Consider the following 24617-nt stretch of genomic DNA (forward strand, 5'->3'; position numbering starts at 1 on the left):
TTTCTACCAAATATTCACGAATTCAGAATGTTTTGTCTATGAAATCTAAGAAATAGTTGAATTATTATTCAAGCAATGTCATGCAGTATTTAACTACATACATCGCAAATGTGTACGTCAAATATTAGAATTTAGAAACAACAATTTACTTGCTTTCTCTTCCAAAACAGTGCGTTCCAGCGCGCAGAATTACAACAAAATCCTTTCCGGTTAGAACTAGAATGCGTATTGCGAAATTCATAATTATTGACACAAAACTTGAACTATCTATGTTTAATACTATTTACAAGTACGCAGTCTTTATCAGAGAGCCCACAGGAGGTAGCCCGAGAACGTGGAGAAGCCGTCGGCGACCACGGTTGTGCCGCTGGCGCCTCGGAGCTTCACCCACACGTGCTCACCCGCCTCACAGCGCGTCACGGCGCTGTTGTAACCCTGGTCGAACCCGTGCCCGGCAGTGGACCCCGCGGCGTACATGTGCGCCAGCACTTTCCCCTCCTTCACCAGCTGCGTCTCTATGTGCTTGTGGTAGTCGGCCATCAGGGAGGACTGAAAGGCGTATACGCCTCGCAAGGGGCACACAAACACGTGTAGCCCCGCGTTGTAGCCGCCACCCTCGTTGGTGACGATACTGTCGAATGGAACGATGTCGTCGGGTGTCAGGTGATCGTCTGACTGTTGGAGACCGACCATGAATGCTACCTGTCCCTCGCCGTCGAGCAAAAACCTCTTTGTTCTGTTTTCCACTGAAAAGAAATGGTGTTCCACCTGAAGGCAGGACAAGCCGAAGTCCGTAGTCCCTTATAACTTAAGATAAGCTTACTATACTTGTATTGAGATCCTACATTTTGTATTGTTCTCATTTTAAAGAGTTTTGAGTCTTTTAACGGAACTTATCTTCATGATCATCACGATAAACTAGTTCTTATTTTGTAGAATCAAGTAAGTAAGATGACTAAATGAAATAGGATACTTAAAGGGACTAGGCACCAGATGATATAAGAGCAAGAAAAAAAGAGAATTAACAAAAAAACTTACATAAAATCGATATCGTTGTGTACAACGCATTGAATCTTGATTACTGATGTATCACATTGCTAACGGCATATGTATTTTTCGTAGCTTTTGCGTATTTTCTTCCGATTCGAAATTTCCTGTTTGTCTACCATGTAAATATCAGAAAATTTAAAAAAGCGTCGGTATATGAACCTGTACTTATGACGTTACTTTCACATGCTATAAACACTATAAACTGGGAAAACGTTATGCGATGTTTTTAAACGGGTAAACTCAGCTGAGACAGCGACAAAATATTCTTATAATCCTGAAAAGTGACGTATTATCATCCTTATACATGCTCGTATTTACAATTCTAGGCTTGTTTTGAGGTAGTACTGTATTTGCAAATTTTGTGACCATCTGGTGTCTAGTTCCTTTAAGCTACTTATATGACATAAAGGTTTTTCGAGATGTTTCAGACTTTTTTAAACCGCGTTAACCTTGTAAAACTAATGATTGCGCAGTCTTCTGTCGAGCTACAGTACGTACAGCAAGAGTGTGTTAGTTCGTCCACCCGTCGCTCAAGGGCGGATATCCGGTTGCTGTCACGAGCCCGCTCAGCCAGAAGAGAGTCTACGGTACCGAAAAGGGTGCCAACTGCCGCCTCCAGTTCATCCAGCCTCCCGCCCGCCACCGACCTCACAGAATCCACGCGTATCGTGCACGCGAGGAAACATAACAACTTCATAAACAACATTTGAAATTTACCACACACTTTTGTGTAAAGAACAGCCAATCTGTAGGACGGAAAACTGAAAACAAGTGGACGTAGAGCATTCTTATCTTGTTTCTTACGCAGCAAGACTGTGTCAAAATTCAGTTTTACAATCTCATGTATTTACCGCTTTCCTTTTCAATAGCAAATTATGCTTGAGGTACATTTACATACGCAACATGTTCATCACATCATTGCAACTTTGTACTACCGTGAGAGAAATTTGTTTCTCATTTTTGTAACGTTTAGTGAGAAAAAAATTAATTAAATCAAGTAGTCTTGTCGTTTTGTTTCATGTCGACTTGAGAGTTAAAACAAGACATGTTGCAGTTATTATGTCGGCGTGTCTATTTAATGCTGTTACTCGCAAATCGACATAAAACAAGTCGATCGTCCTATACGTGCGTCGATAATGTGGCCCAAATTGTCCCCATTTATTAAAAAAATGGAGGATATGTTCGGAACACACACGCACTATTCTCCCCGTGATGCGACTGAACGCCAAACCCTTCGCCAATGTTGAAATAGGTGTGTGCATGTATTTTGAATTACTTGTTAATACGTCGCGAAAAGTTTTCTTATCTTGCAAATCAAGATTTCATTGGGTAGCGAATCATTTAAAGCAAATTCGTGGTCGACTGATATTGGCGCGCTATAATTGTAACCCAGACCTCGCTGGTTCCCGCCGCTCCACCGTGAATTAGGATAGTAATGGTTTGAATCCGAAGCTACATTAGTATTATATGTAACAGTAAAAGGAAATGACGTTTATTTTGAATGTTATAAACCGTTAACCCCATTACTGATAACAAAATGTACACTGATGAGTTTCAACGACTGTTTAGTTAAAATAAATGTTGACCATATAATTATGTTTCAACAATGAAAATGAACATTGGATTCAATTTTCAAGGCAGTCAATATTTAATATTTCCCCGCCACTCCTAACGGTTACTATAGAATATAATCGCGTTATCATCATCGTACAGTCGCGTTATCACCACCGTACAGTCGCACTATCACCATCGTACTGTCGCGTTATCATCATCGTACAGTCGCACTATCACCATCGTACAGTCGCATTATCATTATCGTACAGTCGCACTATCACCATCGTACAGTCGCACTATCATCTTTGTACAGTCGCAATATCCTCATCGTACAGTCGCACTATCACCGTCGTACAGTCGCACTATCATCATCGTACAGTCGCACTATCACAGTCGCATTATCACCATAGTACAGTCGCACTATCATCATTGTACAGTCGCATTATCACCATCGTACAGTCGCACTATCACCATCGTACAGTCGCACTATCACCATCGTACAGTCGCACTATCACCATCGTACAGTCGCACTATCACCATCGTACAATCGCATTATCACCATCGTACAGTCGCACTATCACCATCGTACAGTCGCACTATCACCACCGTCCAGTCGCATTATCACCATCGTACAGTTGCACTATCATCACCGTACACGCACACTTTCATCATCGTACAGTCGCACTATCACCATCGTACAGTCGTACTATCATCATTGTACAGTCGCACTATCATCATCGTACAGTCGCACTATCACCATCGTACAGTCGCACTATCATCATCGTACAGTCGCACTATCACCATCGTACAGTCGCACTATCACCATTGTACAGTCGCACTATCACCATTGTACAGTCGCACTATCACCATCGTACAGTCGCACTATCACCATCGTACAGTCGCACTATCACCATCGTACAGTCGCACTATCATCATCGTACAGTCGCACTATCACCATCGTACAGTCGCACTATCACCATCGTACAGTCGCACTATCACCATCGTACAGTCGCACTATCACCATCGTACAGTCGCACTATCATCATTGTACAGTCGCAATATCCTCATCATACAGTCGCACTATCACCATCGTACAGTCGCACTATCACCATCGTACAGTCGCACTATCACCATCGTACAGTCGCACTATCACCATCGTACAGTCGCACTATCACCATCGTACAGTCGCACTATCACCATCGTACAGTCGCACTATCATCATTGTACAGTCGCAATATCCTCATCATACAGTCGCACTATCACCATCGTACAGTCGCGTTATCATCATCGTACAGTCGCACTATCACCATCGTACAGTCGCACTGTCACCATCGTACAGTCGCACTATCATCATTGTACAGTCGCACTATCACCATCGTACAGTCGCACTATCATCATCGTACAGTCGCACTATCACCATCGTACAGTCGCACTATCATCATTGTACAGTCGCAATATCCTCATCATACAGTCGCACTATCACCATCGTACAGTCGCAATATCATCATCGTACAGACGTACTATCATCATTGTACAGTCGCACTATCACCATCGTACAGTCGCACTATCATCATCGTACAGTCGCACTATCACCATCGTACAGTCGCACTATCATCATTGTACAGTCGCAATATCCTCATCATACAGTCGCACTATCACCATCGTACAGTCGCAATATCATCATCGTACAGACGTACTATCATCATCGTACAGTCGCGTTATCATCATCGTACAGTCGCGTTATCACCATCGTGCAGTCGTACTATCATTATAGTACAGTCGCGTTATCACCATCGTACAGTTGCACTATCATCATCGTACACTCGCACTATCATCATCGTACAGTCGCACTTTCATCATCGTACAATCGCCTCCGGTGCGCGTGCGCATAAATAATTTACCCCCGCATGTCACAAAATGTCGGGGAAAGAGTCTGAAGAAAATAAACTCAACTTATATCTAACCCCCATATCCGATTTCAATAAAAACAAGTATTTCCGTGTTCGCATAGCCTTTTTCAAAATGAGTTTGTATAAACTCGTCCATTTGTACTGCTGTAGTTGAAGACTTTTATTTTTGAGCATGCACATGCGACAGAGCGATGATGATAACGCGACAGTGCTCGACAGTGCAATATTCATCACGCGACAGTGCGATAATGGTCACGCGACAGTGCGATAATGGTCACGCAACGGTGCGATAATGGTCACGCGACAGTGCTATGATGATCACGCGACAGTGCGATAATGGTCACGCGACGGTGCGATAATGATCACGCGACAGTGCGATAATGGTCACGCGACGGTGCGATAATGGTCACGCGACAGTGCGATGATGATCACGCGACAGTGCGATAATGGTCACGCGACAGTGCGATAATGGTCACGTGACAGTGCAATAATGGTCACGCGACAGTGCGATAATGGTCAAGCGACAGTGCGATGATGATCACGCGACTGTGTGATGATGAAAATGCGACAGTACGATAATGATATCGTGACACCATATACAACGATAAAAAACGCGATATCACGATATTACGATTGTGAAAACATGATAGTATATTGCATTATCACCATCGTTTTGTTTTATTGACGCGTTTTCGTTATCGTACTGTCGCGTTGTCATCATCATACTTTCGTGTTTTCGTTATCGTAGTTACGTGATTTCGCGTTTTCATCATCGTATAAGCGAGTATCGCGTTTCAGATCAACACATTTACATGCGATGACCCTAACTGAATTCCGTAGTGAACCTAAAGCAAAGTCAATGCAATGAAATAAGTCAAACTATGAAACGTATATGATTTATTTATAACAGTTTATGTAATCAGTGTAGTGAAAAAAAATAATGACGATGGGTTATTTTTGTACAACGAGTCTTTTAAATATAGGCATCGACGACATTAGTGAACAAGAAACATACTTGCATGTGCATATGTTGCGGATGTTTGTCATAAAATATGTTTAATTCCTCTCTTCGTTAAGACCTGGTGTACTATAATAACATCTTTCATATTTGTAATATTTATGAAAAATGAAAATACAGTTTACTTCTTTACACAATTTCAATAAGTTTCAATATAAGCTATCGTAATTTAAAAGTTTCAATAACGATCAGTTTTTATATATCATGTTGAATTCAACTCGTTGCGCTTGTAATTGGCCGTGTTAGAACGGCAACTCCTGAGCCTGATTACCCGCATCCAACGTCACCCCTCCCCCGCAACCACCTTCACCCCCGCGCCCGCTCACGCTCACATTAAGCAGTCTTTCTCACAGAAGTCCAGCGGGCACGGGCCGGCAGCACAACGCTGCCAGCACCATTCGTCTGCCGCCTGGCCTCCAAGTTCCGATCGCCAAAAGCTAAGCGCCTTGCAATCCGAGTGTTTATTACCAGGTTGCTGTACTGCAGTTCGACACTCCTCAGTACACAAGTCTTTACGGCAATTGTTTAACAGTTTACAATTAGTGATACACCAGACGTCAGCATTTGGCATCTCCAACCGGAACTCCTCCCTGGCGGCGCATTTCCTGACGGTGTCGATGCCAACGAGGCCTGCTGGAAGGACGCCGTCCGGTGCAATGGGGATGAAGGATCCCGGAGCGCCTGGGTTGATTGGCGGTCGGGTAGCAACCGGGAGGACACCGCCTGGGATCAAGGGGATGAAGGATATTGGAGCGCCTTGGTTGTAGGGCGGTCGAGTCGCTGCCGGATGTGGCTGCCAGATTTGGTGTGGCATGGTAACCTGAGAAACAGTGTAACAAAGCCATGTAGATAAGTTCTGGTGTGGAAAATATTACAATAATCAAAATTATTAAGAACAATATGTAAATATTATGAAGATATGAGAGAAATACGTAAATGTATTGGTAAAGTGAAGAAACGTGCACGAAATATAGATAGAGGAATGAAAGTCAATTAAGCAATTTTCATTGACCGCGTGCAAGAATCATTGTTGCAACATCATTTGAATATTGTCTTACATGTGTTTGTGGCGGCACGGCCCCTGGGAGAATGGAAACGTCCGCACAGCCGTAGAATTGTTCCTGGGGCCCACAGCCGTGGCAGCACCGAGACCCGTTACACGCAACGTTACTTGCTGAAAACAAAGCACGTTAAACGGCTGAAGCGAAAACAATATATTTGAAATAATATTTTTGTGAACAGTTCGCGGTGCGTTATGCAGATTCTTGAATAGTCATGAGTGTTAGAGTTGTATGTCGCTATAAAGAAAAAATGATAGTTTAAAGTGTTTAAAAATACTTCATATTTAAAAACAGTAATATTGTACTGAAATACAAGGTAGCGTTTAAGCACCTACCTGTGTTCCATTTCCACTGGAGGACGCACTGTGAACATGTCAGCTCCTTCGGCAGCTGAAGGCGGACGGACTGCTGCCCGAGCCCGGTCACCATCGTGTAGCGCGTCCCGCCACCAACAACCCGTAAAAGGTGCTTGTCCAGGCACGCGGGCGTGGCGCGCACTTTCCGGTCGTTCACAGGGCACAGTTTGAACTCGAACCAGCCCCCGTGGTTGACGGTGATCTCCGTTGTGACCGTGATCACCTGACCCTGGGAATAACTGGCGCCTATAGTTCCGGTGGCGTACTTGCCACCCGCCTCGTTATCACGCGGACCCTGGAAGGGATCCCCGCACACGCCACACTTTCCGCCGTTTCGATAAAACTGTACCTGATAACGAGAATATACTAGTTTGTGTTATCCTTAATAATGATCAATAGATCGATTCGCAGTCTGAGTTTCGTCCGACAGAATATTATAATACTTAATATTTTGTTCCATAATATATTATCTTCTTGACAAATACACGGAGTATACACCTTTGAACCCTTTGTTGCGATTTAAAGTAGCATGAAAAATACAACAATAATAATCTGAAATAATGTCGTACACCGAATCCTCCACACGAGAGCTGATGGTCGTTGGTGTTGACGGGTGTGTGGTAGCCGAGGCGCCACATGGTTGACCGGCCGGGCGGATCCACTAGGCGCCCATGTCCGTCAACCCCCGCCAGCAAGCTTATCAGCAGCGCTGCTACTTCGGTCAGTAACATCGTCGGATCGTTTCTATGTTCAGTGTTCTGATTAAAGAGCATTTATTTGGTTATGATTTATAAAAAGAAAAAAAAATATCAAAGAAAATATATTTTAATTAATTTCCTTATCATAAAAAGACAAATAGCAATTTCAATATGCTGTTTAGAATTTTTTAGAAATTATTTATTTTATCGACTTACATGCAGCTCAATACTTACACAAACTATGAGCAATTTTTGCAGTTTCCGATAGAAAAAATCACCCGATACTTCCTTTTCCCACGTAACAGTTTTTGCTTTCTTAATATCCAATCTTTCAATTTCCGATTTATATTCAAAAATATGTGCCAAGCCTCGGTACTACTCACCTTTTTTGCGTCGATTAATGCTTGTTTTCCGGTTATTAATTCTTTTATAAGATGAGTTTCCCCAAAACGAAAATCCCTAATACAAATGACAACCCACGTGATCAGGTCGCCGAACGCTCATTGGTTGACCATTAGTCACTGGTAATGGCACCGACCTGTCAGCCACCTCACTCGAGTGCATTCCTAAGTTGTTTTTAAATGATATTAGTTTGTTTCCGTTTCCATAATTCCTTTGAAAGCCCGAGTTGCTAGCGAGTAGATTACGGACGCGCTGGATCAAGTAAACACTCACATATCCGTCAAAAGTGAAATTCCGTATATCTGTGTTTACCCACAACATTGTACTGTCGTCAGAGTCATTAATTACGGTCAAGGAATTTAATAAGGAATTATAATAATGATAAAATACGTTCATGTCGCTAGTGGGGACTAACCAACGTATACTGCGCGTCGGGAGGGTATGTAAGAAGCATAATGCACTCTGATTGGAGTGTTTGCGCACCCAAAAGGGGATAAATAACCTTATTTATTCCACTGTTTCCAGCCCAACCTCCGCATGTTGTAATTAAAACACATTTTCACAACGATGTTTCCTTTTGATGCATACAATTGAATGCGACTGTCCGTTTACAAGATGCAACTCGAGAGAGCGGCCGTCCCGTATCAGTTTGAGTGTAGTGTCCACGCCTCCGCAAATTAAAATACAATAAATTCAGCTTCTGGGAGTTTCATTTTACCCGTGCTTACATGAACACACCAGTATATATTTTGACTAGTTTCAAAATAAGCAGAAATGAGAATTTTATTAACAATCCTTACATTTTGATTCCAATAACTCGCATGTTACAGTTAAACGTTTTTTTCTCATTTATTTTTCAACATATATCATATTAACATGATGCAGCAAGAACATATGTATATATATATATGCTTAAACATTTCTATGTTGTGTAAAAAAGCATTTTTTATCATACACACACGCGCTCCCCCCCCCCCACACACGCACACACGCACACACACACACACACACACACACACAGTGATGTCCCTGTTAATGTTTATAAAATTTAGTTTATTTATTTGAGGAAAAGAAACAATGATTTGATATGCGTTGTTTAGGCTAGATGTGTCTGTCTTGTATCTTAGTTGTTTAGACTATTGAGTACTTCCCATTTATTTATGTGGGTTTCAAACTTATCATTGTTTAATGCTATTTGCTCTTCTATTTTGATTCTTAATTTCAGATAATGCAAAAATGCATTGAAAGATAATTGTCTGTCATTACATTTTGTGGAGTTTATATAAAATTTCATTAAGATAATTAAAAAATTACAGATATTACTGTACTTGCTTTTTTTTACTATTCCTAATAGGGCTTCGTGTTTGTAAATTGTTATATCCATTGGTGTCAATGCAATAAAGTTGTTTAATTTGTTCCATAGCTGTTGTGTTTTTTGACACTCCCAATATAAATGTTCAATTGATTCTACATTTGAATTGCAAAATGTACATAGACTGCAGTCAACTAGTTTGAGTTTAAACAACAATTTATTAGTCGGTAGTATTCTCATAAGGAATTTGTAGTTGAAGCTACGCAAAGTTGTATCTATCGTTGATTTGTAAATGTTACCATATATAGTTTTCCAATCTAAATTTTCACTAATATCCAGAGTTTCTTTCCACTTTGTTTCAGAAGTCGGTTGAAGAATATTTTGCAAAAAAATCGAGTACAAAAGTTTGTTTGTTTGTAATGATGTTTCAACTATTTCTTTAAATTGTTGAATATTAGTTTGAATAATCCCATCTGTAGTCAGCTGTGTCTTAATATGTAATGGAATTGACCGAACAAGTGTTTGATACTTTATAAAATCTGTATTCCTTATGTTGTATAGGTATTCTATTTGATTGAAATCGTAGAAATTGTTTGTTCTATAATCAAAAATATGTTCAAGATATTTGATACCCTTTTCATACCATTGCTTGAAGAACAGAGTGTTTCCTATACTGCAAATTGTTTGGTCATTCCATATCACTGTTTTAGCTGTTTTCATTGAGTTTGAGTCATGTATTTGTTTAATTTTACTCCAGGCTTTGAGGACATCATTTATGAATGAACCTTCTCTTGAAATTTTGTTTATTATGCCATTGCCTAATTCACATTCAAAAACCAATTCATTTCCATAATTTATAAGCTTTGACTTTTGTTTTTGTCGTCTAAATATCTTTTGACCCAGACAGCTTTAATGGAGTTAAGAAAGTTCAACATTTGTAAGTTTTAGTCCACCGTTTTCATGGTTTTGGTACATAATATCTCTTTTTATTTTGTCTGGCTTCTCGTCCCAGAAGAATTTGAAGATAGATTGTTTAATATTCTCAATAATATACTTGCTCGGATTTGCGAGCACAGTGAATGGGTAGATGAGTTTTGGTAGCGCATATGTTTTTACTACGATAATTTTACCCATTAATGTTAGTTTCCTATGTTCCCATTGTTTAAGTACTTTATGAAATTCGTTGACTTTTTTATTATATTTTCATCTATTGTTTTTTGTTTGTCATTATAGAATGTAATACCTAAAGCAGTTGAGCATTCTGAAGTCCATATAAATGGTTTATTTTTGCAGAGCCTTATGTTTGTGTTTTTTAAGGTACCCACTCTAAGAATGATGGATTTATTTATGTTGAGGTTTAGACCAGAACATTTTGAAAAGGATTCCAATGAATTTATCAAAGACTTTTCTGAGCCATCATTGAAATACGTTGCATCATCAGCGAAAAGTGATTGCTTTATTTCTGTTTCACCAATTTTTATTCCCTTGATTTCAGCGTTTTGTTTTATATAGCCTGAAAGAATTTGTAGACAAATGATGAACAAAATGGAAGATAGCGGGCACCCCTGGCGTACTCCCTTTTCAATTCTGAAGGCCTCCGATATATGGCCATTGTTTATTATTATACTTTGAATATCTGTATAGAAGAGTTTAGTCCATTGAATGATCTCTGTGCCAAAGTTGAAAGATCGCAGACTGTCAAGTATAAAGGAATGATCAATACTATCAAATGCTTTTTGAAAGTCAGCAAAGAATAGGAGTCCAGGTTGTTGTTTTTCTTCAAGATATTGCATAACTTCTATGATGAGTCGAACATTTTCGCCGATGTATCTTTCTTTGATAAAACCAGTTTGCTCAAAATCAATAATTTTAGGTAGTACTTTTTTAATTCTATTAGCTATTGCTTTCGTTGCTATTTTGTAATCAATATTTAATAGACTGATTGGTCTCCAATTGGAAAGGTCTTCTAGATTTTTACCGGGTTTTGGAACAAGTGTTATTATGCCTTGTTTTTGAAGTGGTGTTAGATGTCCATTTATAAAAGAGTAATTTAATGAATCTGTAAGAACGGATTGGATATCTTTCCAAAATATTTTATAAAATTCTGTAGTCAGACCATCTGAACCTGGGCTTTTATTATTTTTCATTTCTTTTAAAGCATTTTCGCATTCATATATTGAGAGTAAACCTTCGCATAAATTACTATCTAGATCTTGAAGTTTATTGTTGTTTGTGTTTAGAAATATATCTCTTATATTGTCTTCCAGGTTTAGGTCTTTACTATAGAGTCTTTTATAAAATGTTACTTCTTCAATTAATGTGTTTTTAACTCCTGATACAATCTTATCATTTACTTTAAGTTTATAGACTGTTTTCCTCTCAGAGTGTTTCTTCTCTAAATTAGCAAAATATTTTGTGTTATTTTCATTATTTTCAACGTGTTTTGCCTTTGACCTAAGAATATAACCATTAATATGTTCACTACGAAGTTCGTCGAGTCTTTGTTTTTTCTGTATGATTGATTGAGTTATATTGTCGATATTGGCATTGGCTATATTAAGATGTGATTCTAGAGTGTTTATTTCTTTAATTAAACTTTCCTCTTCTGATTTAAGCATTCTTTTTTATGCGATGCATATTTTATTGTTGTGTTCCTAATTGAACCTTTTATTATTTCCCATAAAGTGTTTGGATTAGTAGATACATTGTGATGTTTTGTATCTTGTATGCATTCCTTAATTTTTGTCTTATATTCATTGTCTAATAAAAGAGCATTATTTAATTTGAAGTATCCTGGACCTTTGTCGCACTTTAAGTCGTCAATCGTTATTGAGACAATAGAATGATCAGATTTGAATCCTGGTTTAATCAAGCTTTTCTTTACGTAATTTAAAACATTACTTGATATAAGGAAATAGTCAAGGCGACAGTGTATATGTGGTTTAGAATTTCAATGCCAAGTATATTGCATTTTAGAAAGGTGGAGTAGTCGCCATATATCAACTACATCACAAGAGTTTATTATGTTAAATATTTTATCTCTACATTTTTTATGTGTGTCTGTTTTGCCGTTTCTTTTGTCCAATGAACAATTTAGAATAGTATTAAAGTCCCCACCAATAATAAATGTTTTATCATTATGTTCCAACAAATATGTTTGTAGCAAATCAAATATACCAGTTTCGTCTTTATTGGGTCCATATATGTTAATTAAGGTAATTTCATTTTCGTTTAATATGATGTCGACTGTAAGGAGTCTACCTTCTTTAATTTCGATGTGATTTACTAATTTTAAATTGGTTTTGGGGTTGATAAGAATTGCGACTCCTATGCTATTTGAACTGTTACCACTAAAAACACAAGGTCCATCCCATTCGTCTTTCCATTTTGATTTTTTTTGTTTTGAGCAGTGTACTTCCTGCAGTAATATAATGTCATAATTGTTATTTTTAATCCATTCGAAAATTTGTTTTCTTTTTCCTATGTTGCCTAAACCTCTAACATTTAAAGATATTATTTGAGTTTCCATTTTATATATTTATGAGATTTTGATATAACGACACATTTTAGCCACAACAAAGCACATATTGAGTCACGGTTGATATAAAGGAATGTCATATAAATCTTAATTTAATTATCGGCAAGTGCCATAGATCCAGAATATTTGCATATGTTTACACGTGCTTCTTCTATTAGATATATTTTAGATAATATTTGTACATCTTCAGATTTCCATTAATAAGGTATTGTATGTTATATCTAGGCTACTGAAGTAAGATACAAAAATAAGTATACTGTTTCAATCTGATATGAATAAACTGTTTACAAAATTGGTATTCAAACAGTTTTGGTATGCGGAGTAGATATATTTACATTTTTAATTCAGTGTACTACAATTTAATAATCGCTGCAGTATACAAAATTATGTCTTTTGATTTAACTATTATGTAGAATGGAGTTTGCGTTCATTCTTTGTATCGGAATATTTTTCGAAAATGAAAACGAAAGTAAAAATATTAGTTAAACGGTTAAAAACAATACCCGTTGTATAAAAATTGGTAGTTTTATTACATTCACATAACGTAAACTTACGCACTTGATACAAGAAGTGTATGAATAAAGCATGTGTACGCATAACAAAGAACAGAGTCACATAACAGTTTCGGTATGCAAATGTACGCAACAGAAATGACATTATCGGCAGTAAGCAATAAATTGTTACGGTGGATATAATGAAATACGCAGTAAACATACAGTAGGTATATGCTTTAGAAGAACATGTATCGTGTGTGTGTGTGTGTGTGTGTGTGCGTGTGTGTGTGTGTGTGTGCGCGCGCGCTGTGTGTGTGTGTGTGGGGGGGGGGGGTGTTAGTCCCATGTGGAGCTTTCAGTCTTCACAGGTTTTTTCTTCATCTTCCACATATTGAGCCACTTGGCTGCCATCAGGCGCCATTTGCCCACCCCGAATCCGTAGAAAATCTTACTCTGCATTTCTGGGTTTATATCCATCATTTTTTCCGCAAGTTTCTTGTCTTCTTTCGATAGCGTATTTGGCAACGGCGGGAAAAACTTATTCAGCGCGGGGTTAGCTTTAGATACACTGTTTCCGTTTGTAACTAAATCGGAATCGCTCTGATTTCTGCGCATTGGATTTTGAGGATTAGCAAAACTCTCGTCTTGACTTGCTCTTTTGTCTTTGTTACCATTTAGGAATGGAAATCGCTTTCCGAGCCTGCCTGTATCAAATACGGGTTCTGGCTCCGTTAACGGCTGTCTGTTGAGTTCCTTTACCGGAGTCTTCACGCCTCTTCTGTTACTTCCTTTTTCTCCGGGGGCCTCCTTTTGCCACGCTGGTTTCTGGGTGACATGTCCTGGTGGCACCTTCCTTAATGGCAAAGGACCGCCGTCCGCATTAAAGGAATCTATGTCATTATTATCATTGTCACTGGCCGAATTTTGTTTACCCTTCTTTTCAATGTTAGGGTTGTTGGGATCTATTTGCTGTGAACGAGGGTCATTATCACGGAAACTCAGGAGTTTTCTACCCTTAGGATCCCTGGCTGTACCTGGATAGACTGGTGTGTTTGTTCCCCCAGACAGTCCATTGCTACTTGGATCTGAATCAGGGTTTGCTGCATGCAAAGGATTAACGTTGATAGGCAAGTTCTTGTTGCTTATAGGGAGTTTACTAGCACCTGGGTATGGGGAGCCAGGGTTATTTGAGTGATTTCCTTTGTGATGCGGCTGCCTTCCCCCAGCGCTTTGGTCTGCCGTCGGATACCCAAAGCCAGCTGTGTTACCCCTTTGTCCACCTACTGCACCAGGAGAATTTGCATTTGGATTTAAATTTGGATTTGTTGCATTACCGTTTGGTTTGTTCCTTTGGCTATGTCTGCCACTTTCTGTGCCCCTTTGAGGATTAATTCCTTCTTCACCAAATGGTGCACCTTGTGTGCCATTGGGTTGACCCTGACCTCCATTGCCTCCGTTCACATTCCCTGGAGGGCCATTTGGATAGGTTCCGTATCCATGTTGGCTTCCTGTGTTACCGTAAGCAGCGTTATTGGGATCTGTTTGGCCACCATAAGGAATGTTGTTTGGGTTGTTTTCACCACCATAAGGAGCGTTCTTGGGGTTATTTTGGCCACCATACGGAGCGATATTGGGATAATTTTGGCCACCGTAAGGAACACTATTGGGGTTGTTTTTATCTGCATAAAGAGCGCTATTGTGATTGTTTTGGCCACTCCCTGTCGGCCCATTACTATGAGGATTGTGTCCTGAACCATTCAAACCCACTGGACGGTTTTCAAGACCTCCTGTGCCAATGGTGTCCGCATTTGGAAAACCTCTTCCCTGGTCGTGCCCTCCAATACCCTTTGCATTACTAGTCTTATTGCTCCTTTGTGGTCCAGTATTTCCCGATTGCTGGGTATCGTTGTTGTGTCCATAACCTTTTCCATTCGAATATGAATCATGCGGGTATGCATTTGAAGTGTTTGCATTGGAAAATAAATCATTGCAATCACCATTACGTCGCGATTTAGTTGTTTGATCGACAGGTTTACCACTTCTCTTATTCGTTGTTTGCTGCCGTTTTGCATTTGTCTTAAACAACGTATTAAATTTCGCACGTTCGTCAGGCGCATTATTTGCATTGTTTGTATTGCCTTGTATTCCATTTTGGTTAACATTTGGATTATTTTGGTGGAAAGGCAGTCCAGTAAACACCGGGTCTGTAGTGGTGTTGCCCATTCCTTGTGCATTAAATACAGGGTCTCTCGCGTTGTTGCCCATTGTTTGCCCATTAAATAACGGGCCTCTGGTGTTGTTGTCCATTGTTTGCCCATTAAATGCAGTGTCTCCAGTGTTGTTGTCCACTGCTTGACCTTTAGTTACAGGGCCTGACGTACTATCCCCCACCGGGTCTCTAATGTTGGTGCCAGTCGACTGCCCATTAAATGCCGGGACTCCACTAGTGTTATCCATTGCTTGCCCAGCTAACACCGGGTCTCTAATGTTGTTGTGATATTGTCCATGACTTTTCGCAATGTTATTCTGAGGATAGTTTCCAGCTCCAGGAAAGATAGCTGTCTGCTTGCTTGCATCTCGTTGTATAGTCCCATCAGTATTTTTCATGAAACCTAACGGAGTAATTGGGTTCATATTTCCCGGTTGACGCTGTAGTGTTCCATTTGTCTTTCTATTGTACCCCGTCGGCGTACTAACGCCATCTTTCAGCAGCGCGTTCCCTGCAATTTGATATTCCGCGTTTGTGTTCATTAGGGGCTGATTTTGGTAGGTTTTTATACTGGAAGGTTCATTACGTGATCTGAAAAGGCCTGGAACCCTTGAAACATTTTGATTTAAATTCGGATTGACAGGCTCTGATTTTCCAGAACTATTTGTATTTTCTTCTCCCCAGTCACCGTAGTCTGTTTTTTTCTTTGGATCTTTGTAAAACAAACTATTCTTGTCCTTTTCATTGTAAATACTCATAACAGGGTCTTTGCTCTGATCCTTTTTGGGAGGCTGGACGTCTTTGTTTGATGTTCCTGTTATATTACTCTTGTTGCCTTTGTTTGCATTTTTATTGTTATTTCCGTTAAATAAACCGCTGAAAAATCCGACCTTCTTTGGTTTTACATTGCTTTTACCTCCTACCGGAGAATTCAATTCAGACGAAGAATGAGCTTCATTTGTATCTTCGTCATTATCGCCAGCATTATCAGCATCTTCTTGATAATCGTCATCGTCATCATCATCATCATCATCATCATCATCATCATTATTATCACTTTTCGTATTATAATCCCTGTCAGAGATATCCTCATTCCTAGAATTGCGAGTATCCATTTTCTTTCCACTACTGCCATTAGCCATGGCTTTCGCACTGTTGTTTTCACCATTCGATTTTGACCGTTGTCTTCCAGAAGACACTTCTATTCTGCTTTCTGAGCTTTCATTTCGATTACGTTTGGCATCGTTATAACTTCTGTTCGGTTTAGCATTCAACGTTTTATTTGCAACAACACCATCTATATCATGGGATTTGTTGTTATTTGTAACATTGGTATCGCCCTTATCACTGTCGTCTTCATGTTCATCTCTACCACCTATATCAGCATTACGAACAGTACCTTTACCATCATGATCAACATCATTATCATCAACATCGTTTTCACCATCTTCATAATCATCATCATCATCATTATCTTCACCCTCATCGCTTGGCACGTGTAATAGGAATTTTTTTACATCTTTTTCATTTTGTTTATTTTTGTTCGGTTTAACTTTATTCTTAGATTTTTCTTTTGATTTTTTTCCATCCACCGCTTCAATTCGACTGTTTGATTGTTCACTAGCTTTATTATGCAAGTCTACTTTTGCGACGACAATTTCAGGATTTTCATCAGCATCCGGGTTCCAATTTTCATAGTATTCACCTTCACTATCCTCTTCCTCGCTGCTGTATCCTCGGTGTCTTCGCCTTTTTTTAGATTTGTCTTGTGAAGGTGTCTTTGTTCTATCGGCCTTCTTTGTATCCTTTTTGGTTTCATCAACGTTAGTAACTGTCGCACTTGCCTTAGCTGCATCAGCCTTTTTCTTTGCTTTCAAATCGTCTTGTTCCGCTTTCTTCTTAGCCTGTGCCGCTTTCAATTCGTCTTGTTGAGCTTTTTTCTTAGCCTTTATCGCTTCCTTTTCAGCTTTAAGTTTGGCTTTTTCTTCCTGTTTCTTTTTCTTAAGTTCCTTTGCTGCTGCTATTGCAACCATTTTTTTCTCTTTTTTCTCTTTCTTTTCGGCATCAGTGAGATCTTTGCCATCATCTCCATCATCTGTCAATTCCAATTCTTCATCATCTTCATCAGACTTCTCATTTTCTGAATCTTCATCAGATATTGTATTTTCCTTCTCGTCATCTGTTTCTTTTCCTTTATCATGCTCATCGTATTCGCTTTCATCGTCCTCACTATTGTCTACAGTCTTTTTCTTTGATTTTGCCTTTGCGGCGAGAAGCTTGGCTTTGTCGCTAGATTTGCCCGCTTTCATTTCAACGTCGTCTTCGTCATCGTAATCAGTCATATCATCTTCATCGTAGACAGGCGGTGGATGCCTTTTATCAGTAACAACTTCAGACTTGTCATCATCGTCGTCATCATCATCGTCATAATCTTCATCGTCGTCGTCGTCATAATCGTCACGATCATCGTAGTCGTCGCGCTCCTCATTGCTGAAAAAACACAAATACCCAATGGTTAGTCACTAGACACCCCGTTGCATATGGAAGTATGACACAGAAGTGTTAGTCTTATATTCATCGAATATCAAATTAACATTTTCAGTTGGACATCACAAAAGCAAAGGGCTTATGAAGCAAACTTTAAGGCCCCATTATATATTATAATTATTCCACTTGTTCGGTAACCTTTTAAAAGGTTCAATACAATTACATTTTTATGCACTTATGCGTAGTTAAGGCATTATTTTCATTACTTACACTGTTACATATACAAAACTAGGCAAATAAGCATATAGTAGACGTCTACTAAAGTTCATTCAAACCCAATATTTTTTATTTAATGCATTGTCATTTATAATTGTTGCACATATGCAAACTGCAAACACAAAAGCAGTTTGTTCAGGCAACGTTTCTCCACGTACACACGTGTACACCGCACCATAAGAAGATGTGTTTGTTTACATAGAGCTCAATGACATATGTACATATGTTGTCATGTTGAGTGCGTGTTCATGTATGACGCTATGTCTTAGGTGCAATACTGTCGGAGATCATTCTTTGTCCAATGCTATACTAATATAGACATGTATAAACAATTTTACATTCAATATCATAGATAATGAGTTTGATTGTATCCGATTGTATCCGATAAATGCATTTTCTGTATATAGATAAGAAACTTATATTGTTCATATAATGTGCCTATTGAATTCTTGGTATTGACAAATCGTGCTGTTAATCAAGACTAACGTGCAAAGAATAATAAGGCCAGGTAAGATAAGGATGCGGCAATAGTTAAGGATAACCTCCCACGGTTAAATTATACTTCAGTCGTATAAACAAGCTCGGATTTTCAGAATCTTCTAAAAATAATTTTATACTCATTGATACCTTATAAACGGATTTGTTTGTATTTTTGGTGAAACAAAACGTTCGTTGTCCTATCAGTACTACAGAAGGGATTCTGCATTTCGAAAGCCCTTAAAGTTTATATAATAATTGGTGAGATACCTCATTTAATTAATAGAGATTATTTTGAAATGTTTTGAGTCAAAAGAGTTTATTGGCATGAACATTTCAGGATAACCAAGATGATCTGCCTTGCAATGTTGTTGTACGTACATTTCGCATCCTCTGCATTATGTGTTCGTCGACATTGTTATTTTGTCAAACGCTCAGATTTGTGATTTTATTGTGAAATATTTTGTCGTTGCCTTAATTAAAACGCTTACATAACTTTATTTTTCTAGTCTGTCGACAGACATACAAAACATCAAAACTTCGATAACATTATATGGCACTCCGAGTGTCCAATTTCGGTGACCATAGTTTGTTTATATAGCATGATTTCTAATTGTTCTATGCTTGAACCTAAATTTCGAAAGCTTCTAAACTTGCGGTCAAACGCGTCACCTGTTCAACCGGAGCCTGAACTCTTAAAACCGAATTAATCTTGTTAATCTTTGAACGCAACGGTGGTTTATTCGGACAAGAAAGTTTTATAAATATACCACATAAATTAAACACAAAGATAACCTTAATCGGGAAATAATCCATGGCCCAAGCCTAGTATTATGAGTTATGACAATTATTCCCGTGTTTGTGCGATATGGCGATATTGTGACGCAGTTTGCAGGGTGATACAGGGATGTAGGAAGTCATTTAGCGGAATAAATTATATCTACCTAAATAATAATGCCAACAACTTGTTTCGAAATATGTGGTTATCATTAGTAAGAGAATGCTTATTTTCTTACATTAGAGAGCGCTTGTTTTCTTGTGTTAGATAGCACTTGTTTTCTTGCGTTAGAGAGCGCTTGTTTTACTGTGTTAGAGAGCACTTGTTTTTTACGTTAGATAGCGCGTGTTTTCTTGCGTTAGAGAGCGCTGCCCCCGCCAGTATCAAAATTGAATAAAGCTGATTCGAATAAATGATATCTACCTAAATAATAATGCCAACAACTTGTTTCGAAATATGTGGTTATCATTAGTAAGAGAATGCTTATTTTCTTACATTAGAGAGCGCATGTTTTCTTGTGTTAGATAGCGCTTGTTTTCTTGCGTTAGAGAGCGCTTGTTTTACTGTGTTAGAGAGCGCTTGTTTTTTACGTTAGATAGCGCGTGTTTTCTTGCGTTAGAGAGCGCTTGTTTTCTTGCGTTAGAGAACGTGTGTTTATTTGCGTTAGCGAACGCTTGTTTCTTTTTTTGCGTTAGAGAGCGCTTGTTTTCTTGCGTTAGAGAGTACTTATTCCTTGCGTATAATAGAGAGCGCTTGTTTTCTTGCGTTAGAGAGCGCTTGTTTTCTTTTGTTAGAGAGCGCTTGTTTTCTTGCGATAGAGAGCGCGTGTTTTCTTGCGTTAGAGAGCGCTTGTTTTCTTGCGTTAGAAAGTACTTATTTCCTTGCGTTTAATAGAGAACGCTTGTTTTCTTGTGTTAGAGAGCGCCTGTTTTGCTTGCGTTATAGAGCGCTTATTTTCTTGCATAAGAGAGCGCTTGTTTTCTTGCGTTATAAAGCGCTTATTTTCTTGCGTTATAGAGCGCTTGTTTTCTGGTTATAGTTATTGTAAGAGAGCGTGAACGAATTTATGATAGGACAGCGACGATAACTCGTCGTTGACAAGAGATAGCGGCTTTGTCCGCGCGGCCGAAAACAAACAGATTATTTTAATCTCAGATTGTTTTCTAGCCAACACAGGTTGTTTGACTTACGTAAAGATTTAACACGGTACGATATTAATTATAATGTTGCGTTGTTTGTAAGTGCCTCTGACACCGAGATAAATAACTTCCCGGCAGACGGCCGGGTGAGGGGCCAGATTTGTCGGAAGCGTATTTCCTACACACGGGCGACCTAAAATGATCTTGGGAAAAAACTGAACTACGCATTCCCATCCTCATGACAGGAGAAGTGGAGAGCGTTTAGGTAACCATCAAGTGCTGTATCATTGCTGTATCATTGAGAGAGTTCCCACGCACGGTCGGTATGCGAGGTAAGAGCAGCCTTGAGGTCATAACATGGTGGTTGCATATCGGAACTAAGCTTACTTTTTAAATAGTTTTTTACTATCGTAATGTACGTTAGTGTTGTTGAACATTTAAAAGGTGAGTGAAACGTATTGTCAGGCTTTAATCCGTGTTGACAATAACCCAATCTTATATATTGTTAAGGTTCTTTGACGTAAATATTTATCAAGAGAATACAACACTCAAGGTCAATGTTACCAAACAAAACTAAGAAGCTAAACACTTGCTGATGTCTGATGTCACACGGAGTAATTAGCAACGTGCGCCTGTTAGCTATGAAGGCAACTGAATACAATTCGTATGCGTCGTTGAAATAACAGAACAGTCGTTGTAATTAAGGAACATTTATTATATACGGCAGGGGGGCTCAAAATGGCAAACCTTAGGAAAGCTTATATAAACAAGTTGTTGGACTGTGACGTCTTGCAAAACATGATAAAGTCCAGTTTCTTCAATTCAGCAATTTATGATAATAATTAAAGTGTGTTAAACCATTGTCTTAAATAGATTCCCAAAACCTTTATAACTCAATGGGTAAAGTTGTTATACAATGAAACGAACACATGACTGAAAACTGAAAATGGTTTTTATTTCATGACCTTATGTATTTTCAGGGTAGAAATACCCCTACCCACCAGAAAAAATATATAACTATTTTATGTTGTTAACACTAGGCACAGTATTTTGTTTATCTATGTTAAAATGCTAGGGTCATTCAAATGTCAAAATGGACAAATATTAACATATTATTAAATTTCGATTTCGGAGGTTTTATATTTAATATTGGACAAATAAAACAAACAAACAAAAATGTAGATAGGAAATTGTTACTTATACAAAACTGTAGACATTTTCGGCAAATTGTTTAAAAAAATAAACTGACACGTTTCAATATCATGTTCGTGTCGGATTTTAACCGATTTTGTTTTAAGGTTGGTTAAGGTTGGGTAAGGTTGGTTAAGGTTGGTTAAGGTTGGGTAAGGTTGGGTAAGGTTGGGTAAGGTTGGGTAAGGTTGGTTAAGGTTGGTTAAGGTTGGGTAAGGTTGGGTAAGGTTGGGTAAGGTTGGTTAAGGTTGGTTAATGTTGGGTAAGGTTGGGTAAGGTTGGGTAAGGTTGGGTAAGGTTGGGTAAGGTTGGTTAAGGTTGGGTAAGGTTGGGTAAGGTTGGGTAAGGTTGGGTATTCGATCTTTCGTTGAGACTAGTATGCGTGTCATAACGGAGTGTTTAACTTTCAAAATGTAACATAGTGATACCCAGTTGAGAATCGGAGAGTCATTTATTATGAAATGAACTATCATTGTGTACAATAGAAGACGTTCAAATTATTGTTGAAATCGATTAAAACTACAAGGAACACAATTAAACTAATTGGGCAGGACAGGAGGACATATTGAAGTTCCCCCCCCCCCCCCCGCCCTCCCTCCCTAAGTTATGAACTAATTGGGCAGGACAGGAGGACATATTGAAGTCCCCCCTGCCCCTCCCTCCCTAAGTTATAAACTAATTGGGCAGGACAGGAGGACATATTGAAGTCCCCCCCCGCCCCTCCCTCCCAAAGTTATGAATTTCTAGAAACGCCATTGAAACAGATGCCGTTTTAATTGTGTTGGTATACTGTTTAATACAACTAACAGGTGTATATAACTATAGACAGCATAAAAAGTAAGAACACCTATATATTATGTGAAGTATTTAATGGCTGCAGCGATTAAAAGCGCGCCAAGATTCAAACACACTACGTTAAAAGTAAACAAGAGCTTTATCCCAAATAGGCACGAGTCACTGTACCGAATTGGGATTGGTATTAGGCCATGTATAAAGTTATATTTATCCTATTAGGATCATCGCGATCGGCGGGATCTGCCTTTTGAAAATGTTCAGGAAAACACGCGATATTAGATTGCTTAAATGTCGCATCTTTTTTTTCCATTTAAACAGAACTGTATATTGTAAAGCCTTTGGAAGTCAACGAATAAAAGATGCGCCGATGCAACAATAAATATCGGGGGTTTTCTCCACACAGACTTATTTCAAAAGATGAATCGAAGAAAATGTCAATTCCCACACTTTTTTCATCTAATTTTAAATGAAAACACCGTTTCCTACACAAACTCCTGCGAATTTGAAAGACAAAATATGCGAAAATGTAACAAAGGTCGCGTTTTTTTTCATGGGCAATTATTGAGACCACGTCACGGTGGGCTCGCGAAGGCCGTTATACGAGTTCCGGGTGCCACGTGAACGAGAAAAACAATTCGTACTTTTAGTTCGTACAACTGAAGATCGAGTTCATGGAGTTGTTTCCTTTACATAAATAGTCACGGCATTGTTTTCTCCGGTCAATTTGCTTCTAAAATATTTTAAAGCGCTTGCTCAAATGGCAGGCGAAGGCAAAATTACGAAATTTGAAAATGTATGAGATTATGAATACGAATGGACGATGTGAAGACGCGAAAGGAAGAAGCGAATGAGCGAAGTTACCAGCGCTCATTCGCCTTTGTTCTTTCGCGTACTCGCCTTCGCTTTCGATCCGTCGCTCCTTCGCCTTCGTACGTTCGTGTCTACGCTGTCGAAAGAAAAGATAAAGGCACTTTTACTTACATTTTTCTAGGGTTGGTTAGCTACCTGATTTTTCCGTTTTTATTTGTTGTCTGCTATATTTACATTAGCCTGTATGCACTCTGTCTTCCCTTATTGTAACGTTCGCAGCGTGTCCCTTGAAAAGGTTTGTTTTTGGTTTGAGGTTATTAAAATGATATGACAACGCCTCAACCTGAGCTTGCTATAATATTAACTGACGTTTCATCAATACTATATAAGTCATTTCAAACTCTTTATGAAGCAAAAACCGCAACATCGACCTTGAACATTGACCAAACATACGCTCACTGCAATTCCAAGAGTGTCCTTATGAGGGCGTCCCCATCATACTAGGTGCCATCATTGATACATAACACCGAATATATGAATTCTCCATAGTTGAAGCAATCAATGTCAACGTTTACATGTCTAAACAGGAAAAATTCCAGCAAAAATCGTAGTCGGTCTTAGTCGAGAAGTTTCGTTAAGCTATCTATTCGTTATGTTGCTATACATTTGTGTCAATTGAACTTTAGCAAGGTTTAAAAATGTGCACAAACTTGAGAAAATTAAAATATTGTTTACTTTTCGTGTCGTTTGAATACGAAATAAGATTATTGGAGTTACGACTAAAATTCAGGTACAAAACGGGCCCCAAGAGCTTTCGCCATTTTCACAGTATTTTGAGCCGGTTGTTGTTTTCCATGTTATGTGTACTTCTTTTTAAATACAGTTTTAAGGCAAAGGAGATGCACTAACTACTCTAATGCCATGTTCTTGTATCAAGTATGTGTTTGTATCTACTTGCATAGTACCACAAAAAGGGATATTTTGATTTAATTCAAGGTATGCTGTTGCGCTTGAAAAAAGAGACATTTTCATATAAAATTACATATCTTTTAATAACCAATG

The 24617-nt window shown here is 38.8% G+C and overlaps 3 protein-coding genes across 3 annotated transcripts; all 3 read right to left on the reverse strand.

Annotated features, from left to right (window-relative positions):
• Positions 1-218: 218 nt before the first annotated feature.
• On the reverse strand, positions 219-1787 carry LOC128229878 (complement C1q-like protein 4). The gene is made up of 2 exons (XM_052941764.1): positions 1549-1787; positions 219-746 (listed from the first exon to the last, which is right to left on the reverse strand). The coding sequence occupies exons 1-2, from the start codon at positions 1754-1756 to the stop codon at positions 304-306; spliced, it is 651 nt and encodes a 216-aa protein (XP_052797724.1). The 5' UTR covers positions 1757-1787; the 3' UTR covers positions 219-303.
• A 4073-nt stretch (positions 1788-5860) lies between these two features.
• On the reverse strand, positions 5861-8211 carry LOC128231099 (uncharacterized). Its single transcript, XM_052943519.1, has 5 exons — positions 8128-8211; positions 7519-7707; positions 6929-7298; positions 6591-6706; positions 5861-6352 (listed from the first exon to the last, which is right to left on the reverse strand). The coding sequence occupies exons 1-5, from the start codon at positions 8209-8211 to the stop codon at positions 5861-5863; spliced, it is 1251 nt and encodes a 416-aa protein (XP_052799479.1).
• A 5518-nt stretch (positions 8212-13729) lies between these two features.
• On the reverse strand, positions 13730-17944 carry LOC128231100 (uncharacterized protein DDB_G0287625-like). The gene is made up of 2 exons (XM_052943520.1): positions 16660-17944; positions 13730-16521 (listed from the first exon to the last, which is right to left on the reverse strand). The coding sequence occupies exons 1-2, from the start codon at positions 17942-17944 to the stop codon at positions 13730-13732; spliced, it is 4077 nt and encodes a 1358-aa protein (XP_052799480.1).
• Between the last annotated feature and the right edge of the window lie 6673 nt (positions 17945-24617).

The sequence above is a fragment of the Mya arenaria genome, chromosome 4 (genome assembly GCF_026914265.1).
Source record: "Mya arenaria isolate MELC-2E11 chromosome 4, ASM2691426v1".
Lineage (NCBI taxonomy): Eukaryota > Metazoa > Mollusca > Bivalvia > Myida > Myidae > Mya > Mya arenaria.

What these genes read in the sequence shown, in the direction of transcription:
- LOC128229878 (XM_052941764.1), bottom strand. Translation starts at nt 1,756, where the DNA reads ATGTTGTTTATGAAGTTGTTATGTTTCCTCGCGTGCACGATACGCGTG. An exon ending in CGAACTAACACACTCTTGCT is followed by an intron (nt 747 to 1,548) that starts GTACGTACTGTA and finishes ATTTCTTTTCAG; the next exon opens with TGGAAAACAGAACAAAGAGG.
- LOC128231099 (XM_052943519.1), bottom strand. Translation starts at nt 8,211, where the DNA reads ATGCACTCGAGTGAGGTGGCTGACAGGTCGGTGCCATTACCAGTGACT. An exon ending in TCTCGTGTGGAGGATTCGGT is followed by an intron (nt 7,299 to 7,518) that starts GTACGACATTAT and finishes TCTCGTTATCAG; the next exon opens with GTACAGTTTTATCGAAACGG. An exon ending in CCAGTGGAAATGGAACACAG is followed by an intron (nt 6,707 to 6,928) that starts GTAGGTGCTTAA and finishes CTTTGTTTTCAG; the next exon opens with CAAGTAACGTTGCGTGTAAC.
- LOC128231100 (XM_052943520.1), bottom strand. Translation starts at nt 17,944, where the DNA reads ATGACTGATTACGATGACGAAGACGACGTTGAAATGAAAGCGGGCAAA. An exon ending in CAGGGATTATAATACGAAAA is followed by an intron (nt 16,522 to 16,659) that starts GTGATAATAATG and finishes ATTCTCCGGTAG; the next exon opens with GAGGTAAAAGCAATGTAAAA.